General features: G+C 38.5%; 1 protein-coding gene across 8 annotated transcripts in view; it reads right to left on the reverse strand.

Annotated features, from left to right (window-relative positions):
• Pde1a (phosphodiesterase 1A) overlaps positions 1–26,591 on the reverse strand; it is a 273,639-nt gene that overhangs the window by 169,976 nt on the left and 77,072 nt on the right. The window contains exon 1 of one of the 8 annotated variants that reach the window (XM_013121189.3): positions 10,262–10,753. The exons of the other annotated variants lie outside the window; for them this stretch is intronic. Within the exon in view, the coding sequence (XP_012976643.1) occupies positions 10,262–10,314 (53 nt within the window). The 5' untranslated portion in view covers positions 10,315–10,753. Of the gene's footprint in view, positions 1–10,261; positions 10,754–26,591 lie in introns of those variants that run through there. 8 annotated transcript variants of the gene reach the window in all.

Below are 26,591 nucleotides of genomic sequence, written 5' to 3' on the forward strand. Positions count from 1 at the left end.
CTCAGTCCATGCCTATGAGATATTAGTTTGATCAGTTTAACTGAGGTGGAAACATCCACCCTAAAACTGTGTGGTGCCAATCACTGGGCTTGGCTTGCATTCATTGATCTCTTCTTCCTGGCTATGGATGCATTGTGTGCAGAAATCTCAAGCTCTTGAAGCCAAGACTACCTCTTCATGAGGGATTATACCCTTGAACTATGAGCAAAAATAACCCTTTCATGGGGGAATTTTATCAAAGCAACAGAAAATTAACTAAGACACTGTGCATTTGGATTTTTCTTCTGAGTCTCTGATTATTTCAAGATACAGCCAAAGCTGAGAGCTGTTATGTTGGAGCTCCTGGTAGCCTTGTAGATCTACATCAGTAAAATACATTTAAGAATTTTTTAAGAGGAGAGGGCTTGGTAGACAATTCAGTGAATGCATTTGCTACACAAGCTTAAGAATCTTAATTAGGATTCACATAAGCCACACAAAAGATGACACAGTAACTTAGCCATCCATAAACCCAGAACTTCTGTGAAGGCCATAAGTAGAAACAAGATAGTCTCTGAAAGCTCAATGACCATGCACTCAAAGAGCAACAGAGATTCTGTTCACGCACAAGGTGAACAATGAAGATTGACACCCAGTGTTGTCCTCTGAACTCCACGTATGGAGTTCTGGCACCTTCATATGCACATTCACAGGCACACATGAGTACCAACACACACACACACACACACACACACACACACACACACATACACACACATACATGCACACAGAGAGATACACAAAGGAATTTTAAAAGGCAAAATCGTAGAGGTACTAAACCTAACAGATTGTTATATTTCTAAAAAAATATTTTCTTTAAATCCCTTTTATGGCAGGCTCACACACAGAAGCATACAATCCTCCTGCCTTCACCTCCTGGATCCTAGACTCAGAGGTGCCTGTCACCAACTAGGCTCAGAGACTGTTTTAAGGAAAAAGAGAAAGAAAAGTTTGGCTTCCTTTTCCAGTAATTTTCTGATGCCATTAAGAGTGCTTCCAGATCTTTCCTGTCTAGTCTGTGCATTAATTTTCCAGATCTTTCATTTCTAGTGTGTATTAACTTTATCAGTAGAATTAATTCTTTGAAGAATTCTTTGAATTCTATCATTCAAGGAAACAGGCCCACATAGAGCTCTGCACTAACACAAACCTGGGGAGCTTCAGAAATACATCAAAGCTTTCTATCCCGAGATCTGGTGAACCAGCATCTCTGAGGCTAATGCCGGGAGCTTTGTTCTTTTTGTTTTGTTTTGTAAGATGTGATTCGGGCAATGGTGAAAATATCCATTCTGTGTGTCACTGATTCAAAAGAGAGGTTATCAGATTTGTAGCTTTCACAAACATATTTGCTTTTGCAGTGATATTTGGGACAGTCCAGGAACAGAAATCATTACCATGAACCTATTATATATAGAATGTATTTGGAAAAAAGTTACTAAACTTTAAACCAAGAAAAATGCACATTATGGCTATGACTGAGATACCAGTTTAATGCATATGTGAAAGCTGTGTTCCTGTTGTTTCTTCCAAAACTGATGTCCAGATCATATGATTAATAGAATTAGAGTTGAATTGCCTGAAATTATATAATTAATTCTCCAGCTTCCATTAAAATAACTCATTTCCTCAGGTGTGTTAGCAAGTTACTTAATGAAGGTCAATTATCCAAAGGAGCCGGGGAAACATGGATAGTCATTATCAGTAAAATAACTAATGTTGTATGCAATTAAGATGACTTTAAACTTTAAACTTATTAAAATATTTTAACTAGGCATCTAAAGTATGTTGTCACCTGGGAATTAGGTGCACCACATATGACCCATTATCCAACCAACACCCATCTGAACCGCACTACTCTGTTAATAATTTTTCCTATCCTTAGTAATTACTGGGGCTACTTTATAGCATGAAAGATTTGATGATCCACTTTCCCTTCAGTGGATGAATAAACTAGAGTTTAATTAAGGAAAAGAATCATCAGAAGAAAAAACAAACGTAAGTACTTTCAGAGAAAGTGTACTGAAGTATTTCACCTAATTCTGTGTTTTTTTATGCGTATGGCCCTTTGGCATTATGGGCTACCACAGGACCCCTGATCATGTTATATGACTTTTTGATCTTCCCATTATAGTAGTGGCAATGTGACTCAATAAGTTTCCTTTGGAACCCACAAAAAGAAATATTTCAACTTCTGCTTCCTACAACGATGGTAATAATTTTTCCAGGCTATTCCATGAAGAGATCTTAGAGGTGCACTGCAAGAAAGTTAAATTATGTAGCCACCCTGAGTAAATGATTCATTTGACCACAAGAAAGCCTCACTGAGTTCAAATCCAGCTTTGTGATCATTGGGACCATTCAACTCCAACCTCCACCCCAAGATGAGTGTCATTATAAGCATATTTTGGGAAGACTTAGAAAGAGTGAATGTCATTGCCTTCGGTGATTGATTGACCTGGGCCCCCATCAAGAGCAACAAGTTTTTGCTCTTCATTACTGAGCTCCCTTTTCAGCCATCCCCATTTCAGTGATTTTTTAAAAAAAATTATAATACCCTCCATGTATGAGTGGTTTCACTTTATGTATGTATGTGTACCACATACAAGCAGTACCCAAGGGAGTCAAGGAGTGTACCAGATCCCATGGAACTGGAGTTATGAATGACCATAAGCCACCATGTAGGTGCTGAGAACCAAACTCCAGTCCTCCTAAAGAGCAGCAAATGATCTTACTCAACGAGCCATCTTCCAAGCCCCTCTTTAAGTGTTTCTAAAAGCAAGAAAGCAAACTTCTTCTGTTATTGACTACAAGTACTGCTTCATCTATTTGTAAGACTGTGCTGAATTCTTTCTGTTTTACATTTGAAACTTTAGTAAGTACTTTCTGACTTATGAAGCACATTTTCTTAGAAGTTATGAGTTATTACAAACGATTTAATTTTGACTCTAGCCTTAGGAATCTGAGAATTTTTTTAAGAAATTCAATCTACTCATTCATGTAATTATGATATAACATGGAGGAACTGTGTAAGAAGGATGTAGATGAAAATGCCAAGGGATTTTATGGTTACAAACAACCAGAATCAGTTGGACCAAATAACAAGTGCTGAGCTGTGGACCTTCTTTCCCATGTTTGGTTTATGTGTTAAACAGAAACATCACTGCACTGCTGGAGGAGACATGAGTATTTGGCAACTTTATTAGTGATCTCTAACAAACAATAGTTCCCAGATTTTCGTGTATATCTACTTTCATCCAAACTTTTGATTTAATGATATAATTTAAAAGTGAATTGACCTAGTGAAACTTTCTGTTCTTTCCTTAATTGGAACTCATAAAATTGTCACTGCCCTGTGTTAATGACACAACTTTCTTTCATTATCACAGATGTTTAATCAATTTGTTCCAAACTCTTTGATCCTGAAAATAGTCAAATTAAAAAGTAATAGTTTTTAAAGCTGAAGCGATTTTATGCTAAAAGATAATAATTCCCTGTGCCTATATACAGCTGGCTAATAAATAATCAGTAAAGACATGGCACAGAGAGCATGAAAAGTCAAATTAAGATCCCCACTTTATGGCAAAATGTCAGACATGACAGAACATGCTTGTAAGCCCAGAACTGGAGTGCTGAGGCAGGCCTGAGGGCTCACTATCTAGTCAGTCTTGCCAAAACAAGAAGGTCCAAGTTTCATAAAATAAAGTGGAGAATCAATTGAGGAAGACATCCTGATGTCAACATGTGGTCTCCATATATGCACAAAGAGAGCACACACACACACACACACACTGTTTTTGAGTCACAAAAACATTGGAAATGGACACACATTCAACTAAGAAATAAAGCCTGTTCAAAACAAAAAGCATGGCTCTGAAGGGGCGGAATGGATAGTGCAAAGACAATGCATGGAGAAGAGAGATTGGTCTCTTCTGATGAACTGTGGCATCTTTCCACTTCCAGCAGCTCCAATTCAGGAAATTAGAGCTCATGTCCAAGCAGCCGTAATCAAACTCATAAATAAACTGAATCTTTCCCATGAGAACAAACTGTCAAAACTATGTTATGTCCAGGCACAGAACTGAAGAGGCTTGGTTTATAAATACTACAGACATCTTTAAAGTTATCCCCTGTCTACAGACCCACAGGTCATCTTTTTAACAAGCATCTATCGGTATGATGTTCTGCTCCTGATTTTTACTTAAACAAAATCCACAGAAGGCTAATTACTCAAAATATAAGAATGTCCAGATTATGTGAGACCATTAAATAGATTATTCTACGTGAATAATCTTGATTTTCCTCATTTCAAACATTCCAGATCTTTCAAAAGCCATTTCTAAATCATACCAAACTCCCAAAATAACCTCAAGTATCAGCAAGCTGTCTAGCCTGTGAAACAAGATGTGTGCAGTTGAATAAGGGACATTTTCCCATGCTTCAGTCTGCTCCTGCCTTGGCTCCATGGCTGAAATCATTCATTTTGAACTTCATCCCTATGATGATGTTGTCTAGAATACTACATGCATATAACTTTCCTATAAAGTGTTAGATGAAAGTTAGTCACTAGTATTAATATTTAGGCCTCTGATGAAGACAGCAAGGCCAAACTAAAATATAAAACAAAATATAATTTATAATTGATTATGATCACTTAAATTTAGAGTGACACACTAATGTCTGATCACTTTTGAATACTAACCGTTACCTGCCTTGCATTTATTTCAATGTGTTTTATTTTGCTTTGACTTTTATAAATTATGTTAAAGATCAATTTGTATCCATTCCTTGTCCTCTATATACAATGCATCTAGCTATCAGTCACCCTCTTGACTTACACAACAAAAAGATTAATTTTCAGTAAATATATCAATTTTAGAATTGAGTTGTTTTGTTAATTAAAACCATGCTCTAGTTCTCAACCTGTGGGTCATGATCCCCTTGGCAAACCTCTATCACCAAAAATATTTACATTATGATTCATAATAGTAGCAAAATTACAGCTGTAAAGTAATAACTTAGATAATTTTATGATTGGGGTCACCACAACATGAGAAACTGTGTTAAAGGGTAACAGCATTAGGAAGGTTGAGAATCACAGTTGTATAGTGTTTTAAACTTTAAATTCATTCTCATTGTTCAGAGTGTAAGTACTTGCTACACAGTAAGGTTGGGCCCTCAGCATATACATAAAAGCCAGTGTTGGCACATGCTGGTAACTCCAGTACTGGAAAGTGGAGACAGGAGATTCCAGGATTCACTACTAGCAAAGTGAGCTCTAGGCTCAGTGAGAGACTCCACCCCAAAATATAAGGTAGAGGGCAATAGAGAAAAGTAGCTGAGGGCACCCTCTGGCTTCTACACATGCACCATGTGTGCCCAGGCCAACACACACACAGACACACACACACACACACACACACACACACACACACAGTCTTAGTTTTATAAGTATCTTTAATGGGGAAGGGTAAAAATTTACCTGTAACCATTCTGTTCTTGTATTCATCACCTACATAAAAAACAGCATTCACATGTTTGGAAAGCTCTAAAATTAAGTTTCCAATGACTGGGTCTCCCTTACAAATTCCCATGCTACCTTTCTCTCTTCCAGTTTTTCAAGATAGGGTCTCATGTAATCACCATGCCTGGATCTCTCTTTTATACCTAAGCCAATTTTAAGACACATCTTGAAAGCAAACACAGAAAATTACATTCGCAAATACAGGATTATATTATGTTTACATTATGTTATCTATGATTCACATAGAGCCATATCCTATAGGAAAACTTCAGCTATAGGAGAAGGATATTTTATGCATTTTTCCATTTCATCAGTTGACATTTATACTTCTTTTTCTTCTATGTAACTTCCTATACTCTGATGAGCTTGTACTATACTACAATGTATTTTTCTCAAAATTATATATTTATGGTGTAAGGAAGGCACTCAAAAGACATTTCAATTAAAGAATACCAAACACATAAGTATTTATGGAACAAAAGCATCCAGTAATGCATCATAATTGCTTTAAATTTTCAAGTTTTTATATTTTACACAATTTGTTTAAGTTATTTTTACTTGTACTGCAAGCACTGCAGGAAATGTACCTATCTGGAAAAAATCATAATAACTGAGTTTCATGTGGACACCTTGCCTAGTGAAAAACTACTGTAGTCCAGTGCCCCTCCATTATTAATGTATAAAAATCTGAAAGGTGGTATCATCATTACATGTGGGTTTTGATAATATTGTTTATATATTGATCTAAAGCATAGGAATAAAAAACAATGCTTGTACTCAAAAAGATTTTTTGGTATTAAATATATGGTAGATACTTCAAATAAATACATAACTTTTTGTAATATTCCTTTATAAACCATAAATGACAGAACTTTGCTAATAGACCCACAAACAAAATTAGGATCTTTTTATAGGTTTTGTCATTCCATCCTATTGAATTCAACATTTCTATGTGAACAGAACATGTCTGCCAAAAACACACTCAGAATTCCACTGTTAACAGATACTAGTAAAAATAAAACTTTTGAAAACACATAAAGAGAAGAAACAGCATGTTCTACAGGCTGGGAGGCTGGGAAGATCTCAACATGACTTTCATTAGTCTTTGGCCTGGCATAATCATACTTCGGTGTCTCAGATCCCAGATGAAAAGAGCAGTTCTCATTGCTAGGACTGATGAAAAACTATTTGTGTAGTTTGATTTTGTTCATGCCTTTTTCAATGGCACTTCTAATGGAAAATCCCCACAAAAAATAGCTTACCCATTTTTGAACTCTAAGTTCAAAGGTTTTGCTCCCAAACAACACAAACATTTAACTTGTAAAAATCCTTACAGTTCACATTAACTATCCGCTGCTAAGAACGACAATGGGAGAATTCCCATGCAGTAAAATTGGGAGACAAGGGTGGTATGAAGTTAACCAGGACGTGATCTCATAGCAAAAGCTATGCTTAAACTCTGCATGGCAATGACATTCAAAGAAGAAATAGTTTTACAGTTGGAACTTGATAGGGAAAACAGTTTTCTTGATATCAGAGCCTAAGGTTGGTCCATCACATGGCACTAGAGAAAGCTTACTAAATAATAAGAATTTGATAATATGGAAGTGTTTTCTGCAATTATTTTACTAAAGTTACACAATGGTCGTTCATGTGATTGTGTTAAATTTTGTAACATTAAAATATAAATTGATGATGCTCAGTAAAATGATAAATGAGGAAGAGATAAAAGGGTCAGGTATCAGATCCCAGGGAAAAATGAGATCTGTGTTATTTATATTTATTGTTTCCCTAGAACAAAAGAATTTCCATTTCTCTGCATAAGTTTGAGTTATAAGGGAAACACCATAAATGCTCAGGAATGAGCAGTTCTATTGGTCCCAGAATACATACACTATTTGTGAACAAGATAGTATAAATTACTGCCTTGATCACTAAAGGGGTTTTGCTTTTGTTCTTTGCCCCACTTAAGTATGTATTCTCATTCCAAAGAAGTCCTTTATAAGGAGGATTTGATAGCCTTACTATGTGAGATACTTTGGGAGTTCTCATTGTATGAGACCTTTACATTCTTAGAAACAGGATCTAAACCAATTTGTATTCCTGCTAATCCAGCCATAGGATGTCAGTATGCCCCATGCATTACTCCAAAACCTACTTATTTTTTCCGCTTAATGAATTGTTTTTGATTTCTTAAATTTACAGTAATTATGCTGATATAAAACTGACCTTAATTCAGCTCAAAAATGAATTTCAAGATATTTTTTCTATTTTATCTCTAAGGTCGCTTAAAATCCAGAATAATTTATTCATAATATCTGTCTCTCCCAGGTTACTATTTCCTCCTGTAAGGTACTGTCATTTGAGTGCCGTGTTCACTTACATATATACAAGATAATATCTCTAATAAACTCAAAGTGTGCCAGAGAACTACAGGTGAGTTGTATTAAACTGTGAGTTTTAAAGAAGAAATCATTCCATATAAAGAAATTTGAAATTTCAGAATAAAAGTTCCAAACCTTGACTATCTTGCTAAAACTTTAAATAAAGTATTTATAAGCAGCTAAAATATTATGCTCATGAAAGTTCTGTTAAATTTATGTGGTCCCATTAGCACATATGAAACAGATTTTCTTATCAAGTAGACTGATAACCAGAGGCAAAGCCCGTGAGAAGAGGAGAAACAGGTAGAAACACACTGGGAAAGAAAGGTCTGGAGCCCATCACTAACAAGAAAAGCCTGGCCTGACAAAAAGATATTCCAATGAGAGACTCTGTATAACCGGAGGATATCCAAGGGGACAAGGTACCAAGAGAAAGATCATGAGACAAGGAAAAAATAGCCAAGACTGGAGTTTGCCTCAATGGCCAGCTTGCCTAAAAATGCAAATAGGTACTAGGAAGTGCGTGCCCAACTATACTTGCTCTGGGGTATTATAACTAATTACATGAATCCCTTAAGATATGCTTCCATCTCTCATCATCACCGTGTGTAGTCGCAGCAATTGCAGTGCCCACATGTCAGTTGATCAGTAAATTTCACTCCTGCTTCCTATCTTGACCCGTTTCCTATACTTGATTTAAACTACTGCCTATATGCATCTTCATTGTAATCAGGGGGATTCACGGAGATCACCAGGAACACGAAGCAAATATCTAAATCCACCATGTTTTTCTTTTCTAATTATTAGGGTAAAAATGATCTTACCTTTCACAAAAAGCCAATTGTTTGTATTTAAATATCGTGACAGCTGAAGGTGAAGCCTATTGGCAATAGCACCTGAGCATATACCCTTGGAAGAGGGAAGGGGATCTGACATGAAAACCATCTGCCTCCATCCCCAAACGCACAGAAGAGGTGACCAGGTTGGGCTGCCTCTGTCCAACACACCTTGCCTTCTGAATGAAAAGTAGATCTCTGTCTGAGTAGTTCCTGTAACTCCCATGAACATAGAAGGAAACAGCAATTAATTGTGTTGGGTTGGAAGACCTCTGAGGTAAATATCCATTTTGATGATAATTTGACATTTTTGAACAGTTATTGATTGCAGTTGGGATATAGTATTTACAGCTACCCACTGAAGGAGATGTCCAACATACTTAAGTTCATATGCATGGATTTAAGTATAATTACTTTCTAAATGTTTAACACAGATTTATATTAGAACTGCATTGAGCATCACCGAGGTAAACTATTTCTATTGATGAAACTAATAATATTTGCTTAGTGTTTAAAATGGTCACGTTTTCTGTAATTCAACTCTTTAAGATCCACCCATATTCAGGATGAAGTAATAACAGGAGTCAGTTCCACAGATTTCTATTATTCTGAATTTAACCCTAGATCAACAACTTGAGATTAGCATCTACTATTGTTAACCTTTACTGTTTTTGCATGCTGACAATATTTGGGGGAGGGGATAACAGAGAGTTGACATTTAACTCCTTTGTTTTGAGAAGCAGAAATTGTTTATTTTCTACTTAAAAATTATTTATTTTCAATACTAAATTCTAAAGAACACAACAAATAATTAAACAATCAAGCTTTAAAAAAAAGTAGAAACTACTGCTCCTCCCAGAGAAATAACATCTCCCTCATGTACATCAAATAAACTATATGATCTGAGTCCATTTTAGTACGCCCATAATTTCCTGGTCATACATTCTACATACTACAGCCCTCCTCTTTGCCTATTCTTTCACTAACTGTTCACCTAACATTCCCAAAGAATCTAGAAAATGTACAGTCCAGTACAGAAGCTATCAACTTCAAGTTTATCTCAGAACACACTACTTCAGGAAGACATAGCATTTATAGCACAGAAACCCTGCCCTTGAGTGTAATCAGTTCAAAAAAGCAGGCACAGTGTTTTCCAATTAGAAGAGTATGCTGCAGCACTCAGCAACAGTGGGGGGGGGGGAGATTGCACAACGTTTCAAAAGTTTTTCCAGTGCCCTGTCACTCATATGCTTGAATAGTTAAGATGTTTTTAAAACATATTTTGAGGGGTTGATAAGAGCTTGTGAACCGAGCTTCAGAAAATAGAAAATAAACGGATGTCTTTCATATGCACAAAGTTAAACTTGAGGCACTCTTTGTTGCTCTGCTGTAGTTTAATGCCACCTTCCTCAAGTTGAAGATGAAGGAGGGAAACCATTGTGGCTGACAGTCCCAGCCACCTGGGATGAAGCACGACTTACCTAAAGATGGGTCTTTGGAGATGTTTCTTCCTGATTGTGACATACTCATCCATTTAAAGATGCAGTTTTAACTTCTTCCTGGAAAGCAGTCCAGAAAATCCAGGGCAGGAATGTGGAAGCTTATCCCAAGCTATTGTGCTGCAAGGAGCCCAGAAGGAAAAGGTAGTTTCCTCTTTCTCTTTTTGGGTGCTGGGAGAAGACTTCCCTGTTCTCTGCCAGCCGGGCAGTGTGTCCATAGAGGCCACATAAGACAGGCACGTTGGGGCACTCCCCCACAGGGCAGGGTGTGCAAAACCCACCAGGAGTCACGTTGATATAGGCAAGAGAAACACACAGGACCCTCGGAAACAGAACAAAACAAACAGAAACCTTCCTACCCCAAGCGACACCCAGGTAGGAGCTCCCCCTAAGTTATTGCAGCCATGAGAGCTCTCCTTCCACAGGCTGGTCAAGCCGGCAAGGCTAAGTCCCTCCCTGTCTTTAAAACCGCTGGTTCTGAGGCTCAACTTTTTTTTCTTCAAAATAAAAGTTGTACAGCTGGCTAAGCAATCCCAAGTGAGTGCCCTCTGCAAGTCAGTCCTGTTAAAATAAGAACTGTATATGAATTACTGAAGAATGATGGGCTGGAGTTGCACAGCTGGCTTTGCTTCAAGGGATTATAATTATTATACAATTTTGTTTTAATTCACCCCGGATGAAGTGTGGGGACAAGTCATTATTTTGGGCACGGACAACCTAATAACCTACACTGGGCTGGGCTTGAAGATGCCATTTCAGCTGATAGCAGTCCCTTTGTGTTGGCCAGAGTCCAGAAGTTAGACAAACAAGTGTTGCTCAAGTCTGTTAGTGAAAATGTACTCAGATGCTTGTCCTCAAATGCAGTTTTCCAACTATGAAAATAACACTACAAAAACAAAACACAAACACATAAATACATACAAATAAACAAATGCTGGATAAATAAATAAATAATCCTAAGTAGTCTGGGGGCAGGAGATCTTATAGTATGGTAACTTTTCAGTTATATAACAATAAAAGGGAAGAAAAGCAGTAGGAAGAGAATTTTGAGCAAATTTGTGAACATGAGAGAGGACAAATTCTAGTTTTTCAAGGTAAGTTTCTTTGAACACTTTCCTGAATGGTTATTGAAGCTCATGACAGACCAGGACAAAGAAGACATAAAAATTGCATACCAGAGGTTCAGTATGTAATTAAATGAGCCATCTCAGAGCATGATTAAAACATTTAAAAAACCCATGCCATAAAGGGATAAGTGAGGAGTAGACACAGCCTTGCTTGAATGACCCATAGAAAGCTGGATCAAAAGTCTCCAAGGTAGGGAACCGTTTGCTGTTGTGTGTAAACACCAGAGAAATAAGACCACCTCTCTCTTTTCATCACTAAAGAGAGATGGGAGTTAGAAAAACCACACATTTTATCAAGTTCTAAACCATACCAAGAAGTGTAAATCAGGCTGAGAAAGCACTGAACCAAAAGTAAAATTAATATGTACAAGTTCGGCTTCTGTCTTCAGGTGACTATGGGGCAAACTTTTTGCCTGTCAGGACCCCAGTTTCAAAGCTTACAAAATGAAGTCATATTATTCATTGAATTACTTAATTTTCTTCTTGCAAGTAAACTGTCATAGAAATTATGATGCCTACATAAATTCTACATAAAAGGATAATTTTATATTTCATAGCATATTAATACACATATATTTATAGGGAGACATCTAAATCAGTGTTTGCATTATTAGCAACAACATGCAATCTTGAACTTACAAGACTTATATAGCAACAAACTAGGAATGGACACCATGAAAACCTAAAAGCACAGGCCAACCCGTTCAATACACACTCTATTATAACCACATGAGTTGGCTTTCTTTGTCATATAGAGAGAACATAAATAATTACATATTTTATACTTTTTCCTGGAAAGAATTTTTGCATTTGCAGTGACATTCTGTCTGCATGGTAATGATTTATATCTATTATTATTAATGTGATGTGAATATTCCACCAAAGAAATAATCCAAGAAAATAAACCATAAATTTTAAAACTTAATTCCATCTTCCTTTCCACTTTAAAATGTAACATGAGTCTTGTGAGATGGTTTAGCAGTTCAGAACACTTACTGTTCTGCTAGAGGACCTGAGTTTGTTTACCAGTAACCACAACCATGGAACTCCAGTTCCTGGGAACCTAGTGCCCTAGTATGGCTTCCACAGGCACCTACGCACAGGTGCACATACATATATGCACCCATGAATGACTGCATGCCTCCAACATACATACAAATAGAAAATAAGGCTTTTAAAATAATGCGTACTCTCTCATATATGAAATTCAGACATAGATCTGGGGAGTGCCAGCCTATAGTCCCACGGCCAGAGAGTCTGGGAAACAGAACCTTCATCCAATGACTGATGGAAGAAGAGGCAGACTCCAACAACTAAACACTGAGCTGAATGCAAGGAACCCAGTGACAGAGATGGCGGACTGATGAGCAAGGGGTTAAGACTGGGCTGGTTTAACCCCCAGAAACAGCTCACCTGAACAAGGGGGAGCTCTTGAATCCCAGACTGATGCCTGGGAATCCAGCATGGGACTGATAAAGACATCCTGAATGTGGGGGTCATTGAGGAAGCCTAGGCAATCTATGGGGCCTTGGGTAGAAGATCAGTATTTATCCCTGGCATACAAATGAACTTTGGGTGCCCATCCCACAATGAGAGATGCACTCTCAGTCTGAACTCTTGGGGGAGGGTCTAGGCCCTGCCCTGGATGAAATGACAGACTATGGACACTCATGGAGGGCCTCGCCCTCCCTGGGGAAATGAGGGAGTATGGGTAGTTGGTGGGAGGGTGTGGGAGGAGAGGAGGGAAAGGGAGAGGGACCTGGGATGACATGTAAAGCAATCTTGTTTCTAATTTAAATTTAAATTTAAAAATAAAAATTTTTAAAAAGTAAAAAAAAAATAATGTGAAATGATTTATTTTCCTGACCATAAAAACACCCAATGTAATGCCAATTAATATTTAGCCAAGGCCAGGCATTGGTGGCACACGCCTTTAATCTCAGCACTCGGGAGGCAGAGGCAGGAGGATCTCGGTGAGTTCGAGGTCAACCTGGTCTGCAGAGAGTTCCAGGACAGCCTCCAAAACAATACAGATAAACCCTGTCTCGAAAAACCAAAAAAAAAAATATTTAGCCAAGTTCCTGCTAAAAGCAACATAACGTTTATTTCAAACTCAAGACTCCATTATCGACTGAAGCCTTAACATTTTTTAAACAGATTACAGGAAACCAATTAAAAATTTTCTTTTGTTCATTTTTTTTTCATTTCAGTGATTAATATAGACAGGAGAGACTCACATTTATGTTATGTGTTATGCTTTTTTTCTTTTTCTTTTTATTAATATTTTTTTATTTTCCATTTTAAATTTAGATAAGAAACAAGGTTGCTTCACAAGTCAGTACGAGGTCCCTCTCCCTTTCCCTCCCCTCCTCCCGTGCCCTCCCCCCATCCCCCCCGTTATCCCCTCATTCCCCCAGGGAGGGTGAGGCCCTCCATGGGGGTGTCCATAGTCTGTCATTTCATATAGGGCAGGGCCTAGACCCTTCCCCAAGAGTTCAGGGTGAGAGTGCACCTCACATTGTTCTATGGGAGTCCAGAGACCGTGTGTATACTTGGGATGGGTACTGATCTGCTGTCCAAGGCTCAATAGATTACCTAGGCCTCCTCACTGACACCCAGATTCAGGGGGTCTTGATCAGTCCCATGCTGGATTCCCAGGCTGATGCCTGGGATTCAAGAGTTAACCTTTGTCTGGTCAGCTGTTTCTGGGGGTTCAACCAGCCCAGTCTTAATCCCTTTGATCATCAGTCCTCCCTCTCTGATACTGGCTTTCTTGAGTTCAGCTCAGTACTTAACCAGCCAGTAAATGAAGTTACTGTTTCCCAGACTCTCTGGCCATAGGATTGTAGGCTGGCACTCCCCAGATCTATGACTAAAATCCATATATGAGAGAGTACATGCCATGTTTCTCTTTTTGTGACTGGGTTACCTCACTCAGGATGGTTTCTTCTAGTGTCATCCATTTGCCTGCGAATCTCATGATTCCATTATTTTTTTCTGCTGAATAGTACTCCATTGTGTAGATGTACCACATTTTCTCTATCCACTCTTCGGGTGAGGGACATCTAGGTTGCTTCCAAGTTCTGGCTATTACAAATAAAGCTGCTATGAACATAGTGGAACAGACATCTTTGTTATATGAATGGGCATCTTTTGGATATATGCCTAAGAGTGCAGTTGCTGGGTCTTGTGGTAGGTTTATTCCCATTTTTCTGAGGAATCTCCATACTGCTTTCCAAAGTGGCTGAACCAGTTGGCACTCCCACCAGCAATGGAGGAGTGTCCCCCTTTCACCACATCCTCTCCAGCATAAATTGTCATTGGTGTTTTTGATTTTAGCCATTCTGACAGGAGTGAGATGGTATCTCAGAGTTGCTTTGATTTGCATTTCCCGGATGGCTAAGGATGTTGAGCACTTTCTCAAGTGCCTCTCAGCCATTTTAGACTCCTCTATTGAAAACTCTCTATTTAGTTCTGCAGCCCACTTCTTAATTGGGTCCTTTGCTGTTTTGGAGACTTGCTTCTTGAGTTCTTTGTAAATTTTGGAGATCAACCCTCTGTCAGATGTGGGATTAGTGAATATTTTTCCCATTCTGTGGGCTGCCTTTTTGTCTTGCTGACTGTGTCCTTTGCCTTACAGAAGCTTCTCAGTTTCAGTAGGTCCCATTTATTAATTGTTGATCTCACTGTCTGTGCTACTGGTGTTATGTTCAGGAAGCTGTCTCCTGTACCAATTCGTTCAAGGGTACCACCCACTTTCTCTTCTAAGAGGTTCAGTGTGGCTGGATTTATGTTGAGGTCTTTGATCCATTTGGACTTAAGTTTTGTGCATGGCGATAAACATGGATCGATCCGCATTCTTCTACATGCCAGTCTCCAATTATGCCAGTACCATTTGTTGAAGATGCTTTCTTTATTCCATTGTATATTTTTAGCTTCTTTGTCAAAGATCAGATGTTCGTACGTGTGTGGGTTAATACCCGGATTTTCAATTCGATTCCATTGGTCTACCTGTCTATTTTTGTGCCAATACCAAGCTGTTTTCAGGACTATAGCTCTATAATAGAGCTTGAGGTCAGGGATAGTGATGCCTCCGGACGTTGCCTTGTTGAACAGGGTTGTTTTGGCTATCCTGGGTCTTTTGTTTTTCCATACAAAATTGATTATTGTTCTTTCAAGGTCTGTGAAGAATTGTGCTGGGATTTTAATGGGGATAGCATTGAATCTGTAGATTGCTTTTGGCAGGATTGCCATTTTTACTACATTGATCCTACCTATCCAAGAGCATGGGAGATCTTTCCATTTTCTGAGGGCTTCTTTAATTTCTTTCTTTAAAGATTCAAAGTTCTTACGATACAGGTCTTTCACTTGTTTGGTTAGCGTTACCCCAAGGTATTTTATGTTGTTTGTGGCAATTGTAAAGGGTGATGTTTCTCTGATTTCTCTTTCAGCCCTTTTATCATCTGTATATAGTAGGGCTACTGACTTTCTTGAGTTGATCTTGTAACCTGCCACTTTGCTGAAGGTGTTAATCAGCTGTAAGAGTTCCCTGGTAGAGTTCTTTGGGTCATTGATGTAAACTATCATATCGTCTGCAAACAGTGAAAGTTTGACTTCTTCCTTCCCAATTTGTATCCCCTTGATCCCCCTTTGTTGTCGTATGGCAATAGCTAGAACTTCAAGTACCATGTTGAAAAGGTATGGAGAGAGTGGACAGCCTTGTTTTGTTCCTGATTTTAGAGGAATTGCGTTGAGTTTCTGTCCATTTAGTTTGATGTTGGCTGTTGGTTTACTGTATATGGCTTTTATTATGTTTAAGTATGTCCCTGTTATGCCAGATCTCTCCAAGACCTTTATCATGAAGGGGTGTTGGATATTGTCAAAGGCTTTTTCAGCATCTAGTGAGATGATCATGTGATTTTTGTTTTTCAGCTTGTTTATATGGTGGATTACGTTGATGGATTTTCGTATGTTGAACCATCCCTGCATCCCTGGGATGAAACCTACTTGATCGTGGTGAATGATTGTTTTGATGTGTTCTTGGATCCGATTTGCCAGTATTTTATTGAGTATTTTTGCATCAATGTTCATGAGGGATATTGGTCTGAAGTTCTCTTTCTTGGTTGTATCTTTGTGTGGCTTGGGGATCAAGGTTATTGAAGCCTCATAGAAAGAGTTTGGCAAAGACCCTTCTGCTTCTACTGTGTGGAACACTTTGAGAAGAATTGGTATAAGCTGTTCTTTGAATTTGTGGTAGAATTCTGCACTGAGGCCATCTGGACCTGGACTTTTTTTGGTTGGGAGACTTTTGATGACAGCTTCTATTTCCATAGGGGTTATAGGTCTATTTAAATTGCTTATCTGTTCTTGATTTAGTTTTGGCAAATGATAGCTGTCCAGGAAGTCATCCATTTCCTTTAAATTTTCGAATTTTGTGGAGTACAGGTTTTCAAAGTATGACCTAATGATTCTCTGGATTTCCTCAGAGTCTGTTGTTATGTCCCCCTTTTCATTTCTGATTTTGTTAATGTGTTATGTTAAGCACAATGTTTAAGCCAAACCTTCATCCCCAAAAAGTAATGAGAATATGCCCATAAGCTGAGCATTCTCTTAAAACAAAGAAAATATTTATAATTATATAATTATTTCATGTATACAGCTTTAGTGTGTGTGTGTGTGTGTGTGTGTGTGTGTGTGTTTGTACACATTCATGTCCAAGAACATGTATGGAAGTCAAAGAATAATTTGCAGTAACTGAGTCTGTCCTCCCACCAATGTATGTCCTGAGGCTTGAACTCCGGTCTTCAGGCTAGGCAGCAAGTATCTCTGCCAACTGAATCACCTCAGTGGTCCCAGAGCATATTATTTTTACAAATGTTTTCATTTAATTCTTTTTCAAAAAGTATTTAAAATTTATTTTTCTAACATTGTCTTTTCTAACATTTAAATTTAATGTATCATTCAATAAAATGAAAAGCTATCACTTTTGATTAAATTACGAAAATATATCATTTTATGAACACAACCACAACAATACAATACAAAATACTGAAAATTATGGCACAAATAACCAGGCAAATCTCTTATAAAATAAAGTAAATATAATTTATTAATATTTTATTAGGACTGAGGTCAGAGATTCCTAATGTGGTAAACTAATTGCAACCTGTTTTGCCAAAAAAATTTTAAGCACCTACTGTCACATACACACATACACACCACATAGCTTTACACATGCTTTCGTATATACTCACAAATGCACAAACTTCATATGTATGTACATACAGATGCATACTCATACATGAGCCTTACTTGATTCAGTACTATTGGAGGTCATAATAGTCATTGCTCAGGAAATACATGTTAAGACACCTGGCTAAAACATCAAAATACCTGTCTTAACTAACTTATTTTGTGTAGTGAGTCACATGGATCCACCTTTGTGATGTTTTCAACCAGAAGCACCCTGAGAGAATCATGGTGTTTTCTCTTAATCACCATGGAAATTAGGTAAGCAGGTTGTTTTCTGTGATGCTGAAATTCCAGACATGTGATGTAAGGAAGATCACGTGATACTCTACTACCCAGGCAAGGAAAATTGGATTCATCTTCAAATGGTCACTTTATCTGCTAAAGTGCCAAGTCACTTCAGTCTGGAATGAAGTGTGTGCTGCTACTGATTTAAACAGGACATAAAGAAACATAGTCTTTTTTTCTTGGTACTCTTTAGATTCTTTGAGAGATTTGTTTATTTCTTGAATTTTTTTCCCTCATTTCATGGATTTTTGTTTGTTTTTTCCTCTATTTCTTTAAGGGATTTCCTCGTTTCTTCTTTGAGGGTCTCTATCATCTTCATAAAATGGTTTTTAAGGTCTGTCTCCTCTGCTTCATCTATGTAGTGCTTTTCAGGTCTTGCTGGCATTGGTTCCCTAGATTCTGGTCGAGTCATGTTGGCCTTTTGACTGCTGAGTGAGCTGTTATTCTGTCATCTTCCCATTTCTTCTTCCAGTGGGTGCTGGTGGGGTCTTTCTGTCTCCACTGGTCTCCTTCCTTCCTGAAGCTGACTGGGATCTCCGGAGTTTGGGGCCTGGAAGGGCTGATGTCTTTCCTAGCTGGGATCACCTGAGATTGGGGCCTGGAAGGGCTGATGTCTTTCCTGTGTGGGCGGGTCTTCTGGATGCCAGGAGCGGCCCGGAAGATGGAGCAGATGGGGGTAAGGCAGAGGATGGGGAGAGTCCCCCTGGAGACCCAAGCTCACCTAGCTGGGATCACTGGAGTTTGGGGCCTGGAAGGGCCCAACCAAACAAATGAAGGAAACAACTCAAACAGTTGAAGGATTGAAAGCTGACATAGAAACAATAAAGCAAACCCAGAACGAGGGGATGCTGGAAATGGAAAAGCTGGGTAAACGATCAGAAACTACAGATGCAAGTACCACCAATAGAATACAAGAGATAGAAGAGAGAATCTCAGGTGTTGAAGACTCATTAGAGGATATACAGTCATCAACCAAAGAAAACCTCAAAACCAATAAATCCCTAACGTAAAATATCCAGGAAATATGGGACACCGTGAAGAAGCCAAACCTGAGAATAATAGGTATAGAAGAAGGTGAAGAAATACAACTCAAAGGTACAGAAAACATATTCAACAAAATCATAGAAGAAAACTTCCCTAACCTAAAGAAGGATATGCCTATGAAAATACAAGAATCTTACAGAACACCAAATAGGCTGGACCAGAAAAAGAAGTCACCTCACCACATAATAATCAAAACACCAAAACTACAGAATAAAGAGAAAATATTAAGAACAACTAAAGAAAAACGCCAAGTAACATATAAAGGCAGACCTATCCGAATTACACCTGACTTCTCAATGGAAACGATGAAAGCCAGAAGATCCTGGACAGATGTCCTACAAACGCTAAGGGAACAAGGATGCCAGCCCAGACTACTATATCCATCAAAGCTTTCAATTACCATAGATGGAGAAAACAAAACATTCCATAACAAAGCCAGATTTAAACAATACATGTCCATGAATCCAGCTCTACAGAAAGTGCTAGAAGGAAAACTTAGATCCAAGGAAGATAACTACACTCACAAAGACACAGGCAATATATAATCCCACTTTACATAACACCAAAAGAAAAAGGGAGGAGAAACTACACAAAATAACTTCACTACCAATAAATCAAGCACAAAAAAGAAGCATCAATCAATGGTCATTGATATCCCTGAATGTCAACGGCCTCAACTTGCCTATAAAAAGACACAGACTAGCAGAATGGATACGAAGACAGAACCCATCCTTCTGCTGCATACAAGAAACACATCTCAACATCAAAGACAGATGGTATCTCAGCGTAAAGGGTTTGGAAAAGATTTTCCAATCAAATGGACCCAAGAAACAAGCGGGTATAGCAATCCTAATATCTAACAAACTAGACTTCAAATTAAAATCAATCAAAAGAGATGAAGAAGGACACTTCATACTCATCAAAGGAAAAGTCCATCAAGATGAAGTCTCAATTTTAAACATCTATGCCCCAAATACAAAGGCACCTACATTTGTAAAAGAAACATTACTAAAGCTCAAATTGCACATAAAATCGCACACACTAATAGTGGGAGACTTCAACACTCCGCTCTCACCACTAGACAGGACCGCCAGACAGAAACTTAACAAAGAAACAAAGGAACTAATAGAAGTTATGACCCAACTGGGTTTAACTGATATCTATAGAACATTCCACCCAAACACAAAGGGATATACCTTCTTCTCGGTGCCACATGGAACCTTCTCTAAAATTGACCACATAATAGGAAACATACAAAAAAATTGGAATAACCCCCTGTATCCTCTCAAACCACCATGCATTAAAACTAGAATTCAACAATAACACAATTCTCAGAAACCCCACAAACTCATGGAAATTGGACAATGCTCAATTGCACCATCCCTGGGTAAAGGAAGAAATAAAAAAGAAATTAAAGACTTCCTGGAATTCAATGAGAATGAAGACACAACATATGCATACCTATGGGACACTTTGAAAGCAGTGCTAAGAGGAAAGTTCATAGCACTAAGTGCCCACATGAGGAAACTGGAGAACAGTCATACTAGAGAATTAATAGCACAGCTGAACGTTCTAGAACAAAAAGAAGCAAACTAACCCAGGAGGAGCAGACGCCAGGAAATAATCAAATAGAGGGCTAAAATCAATCAAGTATAAACCAGGAGAACATTGAGAAGAATCAATGAAACAAAGAGTTGGTTCTTTGAGAAAATCAACAAAATAGACAAACCTCTGTCCAAACTAACCAAAAGACAAAGAGAGAGCATGCTAATTAACAAAATAGAAATGAAAAACGGGACATAACAACGGACTCTGAGGATATCCAGAGAATCATCATGGCATACTTTGAAAATCTGTACTCAACAAAATTCGAACATTTAAAGGAAATGGACAATTTCCTGGATAGATATCACCTGCCAAAACTAAATCAGGAGCAGATAAACAATCTAAACAGATCTGTAACCCTTCATGAAATAGAAGCAGTCATCAAAAGTCTCCCAAACAAAAAAAAGCCCAGGCCCAGATGGTTTCAGTGCAGAATTCTACCAGAAATTCAAAGAAGAGTTAACTCAAATGCTCCTCAAAGTATTCCATACAATAGAAGCAGGAGGCTCACTGCCAAACTCTTTTTACGAGGCTACAATTACCTTGATACCCAAGCCACATAAAGACACAACTAAGAAAGAAAACTATAGACCAATTTCCCTCATGAACATTGATGCAAAAATACTCAATAAAATACTACCAAGCCAGATTCAAGAACACATCAGAAAAATCATCCACCATGATCAAGTAGGCTTCATCCCAGGAATGCAGGGATGGTTCAACATTAGAAAATCTATCAATGTAATCCACCATATAAACAAACTGCGAAAGAAAAACCACATGATCATCTCACTAGACACTGAAAAAGCCTTTGACAAAATCCAGCACCCCTTCATGGTAAAGGTCCTAGAGAGATCAGGGATAACAGGAACATACCTGAATGTAATAAAAGCAATATACAGTAAACCAACAGCAAACATCAAACTAAATCAAGAGAAACTCAAAGCAATTCCTGTAAAATCAGTAACAAGACAAGGCTGTCCACTCTATCCATATCTCTTCAATATTGTACTTGAAGTCCTAGCTACAGCAATAAAACAACAAAAGGAGATAAAGGGGATACAAATAGGAAAATAAGAAGTCAAGCTTTCACTATTTGCAGATGATATGATAGTTTACATAAGTGGCCCGAAAAACTCTGCAAGGGAAGTCCTAGAGCTGATAAACACCTTCAGCAGTGTGGCAGGATACAAGGTAAACTCAAAAAAATCAGTGGCCCTATTATATACAGACGATGAAGTGACTGAGAAAGAAATCAGAGAAACCTCAACCTTTACAATAGCCATAAACAGCATCAAATATCTGGGGATAATGTTAACCAAGGAAGTGAAAGACCTGTATATCAAGATCTTTGAGTCTTTAAAGAAAGAAATCAAAGAGGATACCAGAAAATGGAATGATGTCCCATGCTCTTGGATTGGTAGGATCAACATAATAAAAATGTCAATCTTGCCAAAAGCAGTCTACAGATTCAATGCAATCCCTATCAAAATTCCGGCACAATTCTTCACAGACCTAGAAAGAACATAAATCAACTTTATATGGAAAAACAAAAGGCCCAGGATAGCCAAAACAACCCTATACAATAACGGAACTTCAGGAGGCATTACCATACCTGATTTCAAGCTCTATTATAGAGCTATAGTCTTGAAAACAGCTTGGTATTGGCACAAAAATAGGCAGGTAGACCAATGGAACCAAATTGAAAACCCTGATTTTAACCCACACACCTATGAACAAAGTAGATAAACTATACAATGAAAAAAAGAAAGCATCTTCAACAAATGGTGCTGGAATAACTGGGTACTGGTATGCAGAAGACTGCAGATAGATCCATGTTTATCGTCTTGTCCAAAGTTAAGTCCAAAAGGATCAAAGACCTCAACATAAATTCAGCCACACTGAAACTTTTAGAAGAGAAAGTGGGAGATACTCTTCAACGAGTTGGTACAGGAGACCACTTCCTGAACATAACACCAGTGGCACAGACACTGAGATCGACAATTAACAAATGGGACCTCATGAAACTAAAAAGCTTCTGTAAGGCAAAGAACACAGTCAACAAGACAGAAAGGCAGTCCACAGAATGGGAAAAGATATTCACTGACCCCACATCTGACAGAGGGCTAATCTCCAAAATTTACAAAGAACACAAGAAGCAAGTCTCCAAAACACCAAAGGATCCAATCAAAAGGTGGGGTACAGAACTAAACAGAGAATTCTCAATAGAGGAGGCTAAAATGGCCAAGAGACACTTAAGAAAGTCCTCAACATCCTTAGACATCAGGGAAATGCAAATCAAAACAACTCTGAGATACCATCTTACTCCTGTCAGAATGGCTAAAATCAAAAACACTGAAGACAATTTATGCTGGAGAGGATGTGGAGAGAGGGGAACACTCCTCCACTGCTGGTGGGAGTGCCAACTCGTACAGCCACTTTGGAAAGCAGTATGGAGATTCCTCAGGAAAATGGGAATCAATCTACCACAAGACCCAGCAATTCCACTCTTAGGCATATATCCAAAGGAGGCAAATTCATACTACAAGGGCATCTGATCCACTATGTTCATAGCAGCTTTATTTGTAATAGCCAAAACCTGGAAGCAACCTAGATGCCCCTCAACTGAAGAGTGGATAGAGAAAATGTGGTACATTTACACAATGGAGTATTACTCAGCAGAAAAAAAAAAAATGGAATCTTGAAATTCGCAGGTAAATGGATAGCACTGGAGGAACCATCCTGAGTGAGGTAACTCAGTCACAAAAAGACAAACATGGTATGTACTCACTCATATATGGATTTTAAACATGGATCAGGAGAGTGCCAGTCTGTACTTCCACTGACAGAGAGTCTGGCAAACAGGAAAAAAACTAAAAGATATACATGGTACCCAAGAGAAGAGAAATGAGGCAAGATCCTCTGAATAGATGGGGAACACAGCGAGGGGCGGAGGGGGAGGGGACCTGAGAAATAGAGAGGGAGAGAAGTGGAAGAGAGAGTAGGATGTGGAGGAACAGGAAAGTCAACTGGGGGGGGTAGGATAGGGGCAAGAGGGAATCATAGGATCGAATACAGATCAGGCACCATTGTGACCTCTAGTGATCTAAACGGATGACACCAATTGGCAAGCTAAGCAATAGTGTAGAGACCACCTCGAATGCCTATTCCTGATAGTGAACTTGATGTCTATAACCATCCTGGAGCCTTCATCTAGTGACTGATGGAAGCAGAGGCAAACACCCACAGTTAAATACTGAACAGAACCCAAGGAACCCAGCGACAGAGAGAGAGGAGCAAAGAGCAAATTGGCAAAGAATGCGCTGGCAAAACCAGCAGAGACAGCTGATCCGAACAGGGGAGAGCTCTTGGACCCCAGACCGACAGCTGGGAGGCCAGCATGGGATCGATCCAGACCCCCTGAATGTGAGAGCCAATGTGGAGGCCTGGGCTACCTATGGGGTCCTGAGCAGTGGATCAGTGTTTATCCCTTGAATACTAACAGACATTGTGTGTCCGTAACACAAAGAGGGTTGCTCTCTCTGCCTGGACTCTTGGGGAAGTGCCTGGACCCTACCCTGAATGAAATGATAGACTCTAGATATCCCCTATCTAGAAGGAATTGGCAATAGGGTGGGAGGATGGGGGGGGTGTGGGAGGAGGGGAGGGAGAGGGAACTGGGATTGACATGTAAAACAAGCTATTTAAAATAAAAAAAAATCTTGCTAAAAAAAAGAAACATAGTCATTTCCAACATTGCATTTTTTTGGTGAGATAGCACGCATGAAAGGTGAAATGTGCATGTGATATTCCCTTGGAAAACTACCTAGAATCTTGACTAAAACCTTAAAACGAAAACAGGAAAATATGAATTAGGTGCTAATACTAGCATAGCTTTTCCTTGTCATAAATACAAACATTACAGCAGTTGTAGGGGCCATCACATGGTCAGTTAAATCATGAGAGAAATGGCAGAGGGCTGCTTCTTCATGATGGGCTAACCTGATCTCTGCTCCTTCATTAATGAGGAGAACTCACCTAAGGGAATGAGTGGAGTCATCTACAGAGTACATGGATCTGACCCGTGCTCCCCAGATAGCTATCCAGAGCTTCCATTCTTTAAATCATTCTTCAAGAAGAATTTACAACTGTGTAAAAATCTGGAATTTGAACCCATGTGGCTCTTTCCTAAGCCACATGAATTTATTTTTGTTGTAGTTTTTCCTCCTACTGTGTAGTAGATAAGAACTCTGCCTGAAGTCACTTAGGCTCTTTCTAGAGAACTTCTCTAGAGAACTCCAAAAAAAGAAGAGGAACACCTGGAAAGGAGCAGCATCCTTTCTTCTCACAACCCATGACTCTACTTAAATCTCAACATATGTCCATTACTTCCGATAATTTAAGGGCTAGACTCAGAAACCCGTCCATGGGGTCCCATGATAATCAGAGTGAATTAAACTTACTGACAAGTGATTATTTCTTACCAAGATGTGAATTAATGCCCCATTCTATTATAAAAAACCTTAGCCTAATGTTAAGGAAAAAGTATTAAAATCCTACACCTAATGCAGTTTTCTTTGCAATGTCTTGTGTGATGTCACTTTCTTCATGAGTCAAACAAAGAGGTTGGGCCACCTATCCTCTGAAATCCTTTCCTGCTCTGATACTCCATGACTCTCTCATAGTCTTAGGATAAACTGGCAAGTTACTTAAATGTAATGCCCAACTGAGAGCAACCTCTTAAAAAACATTTTTAAAAAATAGTAAACTCAACAGTCACTTTTAGCTTCTCTTAGTCATAACTAAGTCGTATGTACCACCAAAACACTATATGAAATCCCCTTTGCTTTAGGCTTTTACTTTCAAGCAAACATGTTCAAGGTCCAAATACTCTGACTACTTGTACAAATCAGCTTACATCTGAGTCCTTCATTCAAAAGTTCATCAGTTTCTCCAATGTTTGCAATAGAACACATCATCTATTATTAAACAAACAAAGAAGCAAAAATACTTAAGGATGTTCAAGTCTACATGCCTTGGTCATGAATATTACATAGAGAATTCAGAACTTGGGCAGCCCTTTCTGGTTTGAACAAGGCCAAGATTGTATGAGTGCTAGTTTTCAAGGGACTCAAAACATCCATTTGGGTATCCAAATGAGCTGCTTATTAGCCTTGCAATTGTCTTTGCTAATATTAATCCCTCCCTCTGTGTGAGGCAAATGAATGCTTCTGCCTGACAGGGAAAAGGTCATACTCATACAAATGAAAGACGGAAAAGCTTTCTTATTCATCCTAGTGGGTGCATGGTGATGACTTCATTACATGACATTAACATTTGTCCAATCAGGCTCCCACCTCTCTACACCCATCACCAAACCAATCTTTTTATTCATTCTCTTTCCGTTTCAAGGCAATGTTTTCCTTGAGCATTCCCCATCTTTCCTGCCTCCTTCATCCACATTGTTTACTTTGTCTAAAAAGGGCCTCTCCCATAGACCATTCGAATTTCATATGCCTGTAGCATGTCTTTCCTTCCTTACAACATCACAATCTGTATCTATGATAATCTTTGTAATTATGCAAGCACAAGCTTCCCCATCAAGGCTTCAAGATGCATTGAAGAAAGAAGAGAACAGAATGTCTAATCCTCCTGGATATATCAAAGTAAAATCTAACCAAATTATACAAAATGACAGTTACATCATATGTGCAACTATATCTCCCTAAAACCAGACTTGTATCGATTTCTTGTAATGTTTCAAGACATTTTCTAATGCACAATGTGTTTCAATTTGTCATCATATCTTTTTAAATCAGAAGTATTTGTACCTGAGTACAAGGACAATGGTATCTTGGTCCAGTCTGTGCTACTGGAACAGAAGGCCTGAGACTAGGTAAAGTGGGAAGATCAGAAATGTATTTTCCCACAGTTCTACAAGGTAAGAAATATAAGGTCAAGTTACCTACACCTGGTGATGGGAGAGAGTTCCTGCTACA

Source organism: Mesocricetus auratus, unplaced genomic scaffold, assembly GCF_017639785.1.
Source record: "Mesocricetus auratus isolate SY011 unplaced genomic scaffold, BCM_Maur_2.0 Super-Scaffold_100004, whole genome shotgun sequence".
NCBI lineage: Eukaryota > Metazoa > Chordata > Mammalia > Rodentia > Cricetidae > Mesocricetus > Mesocricetus auratus.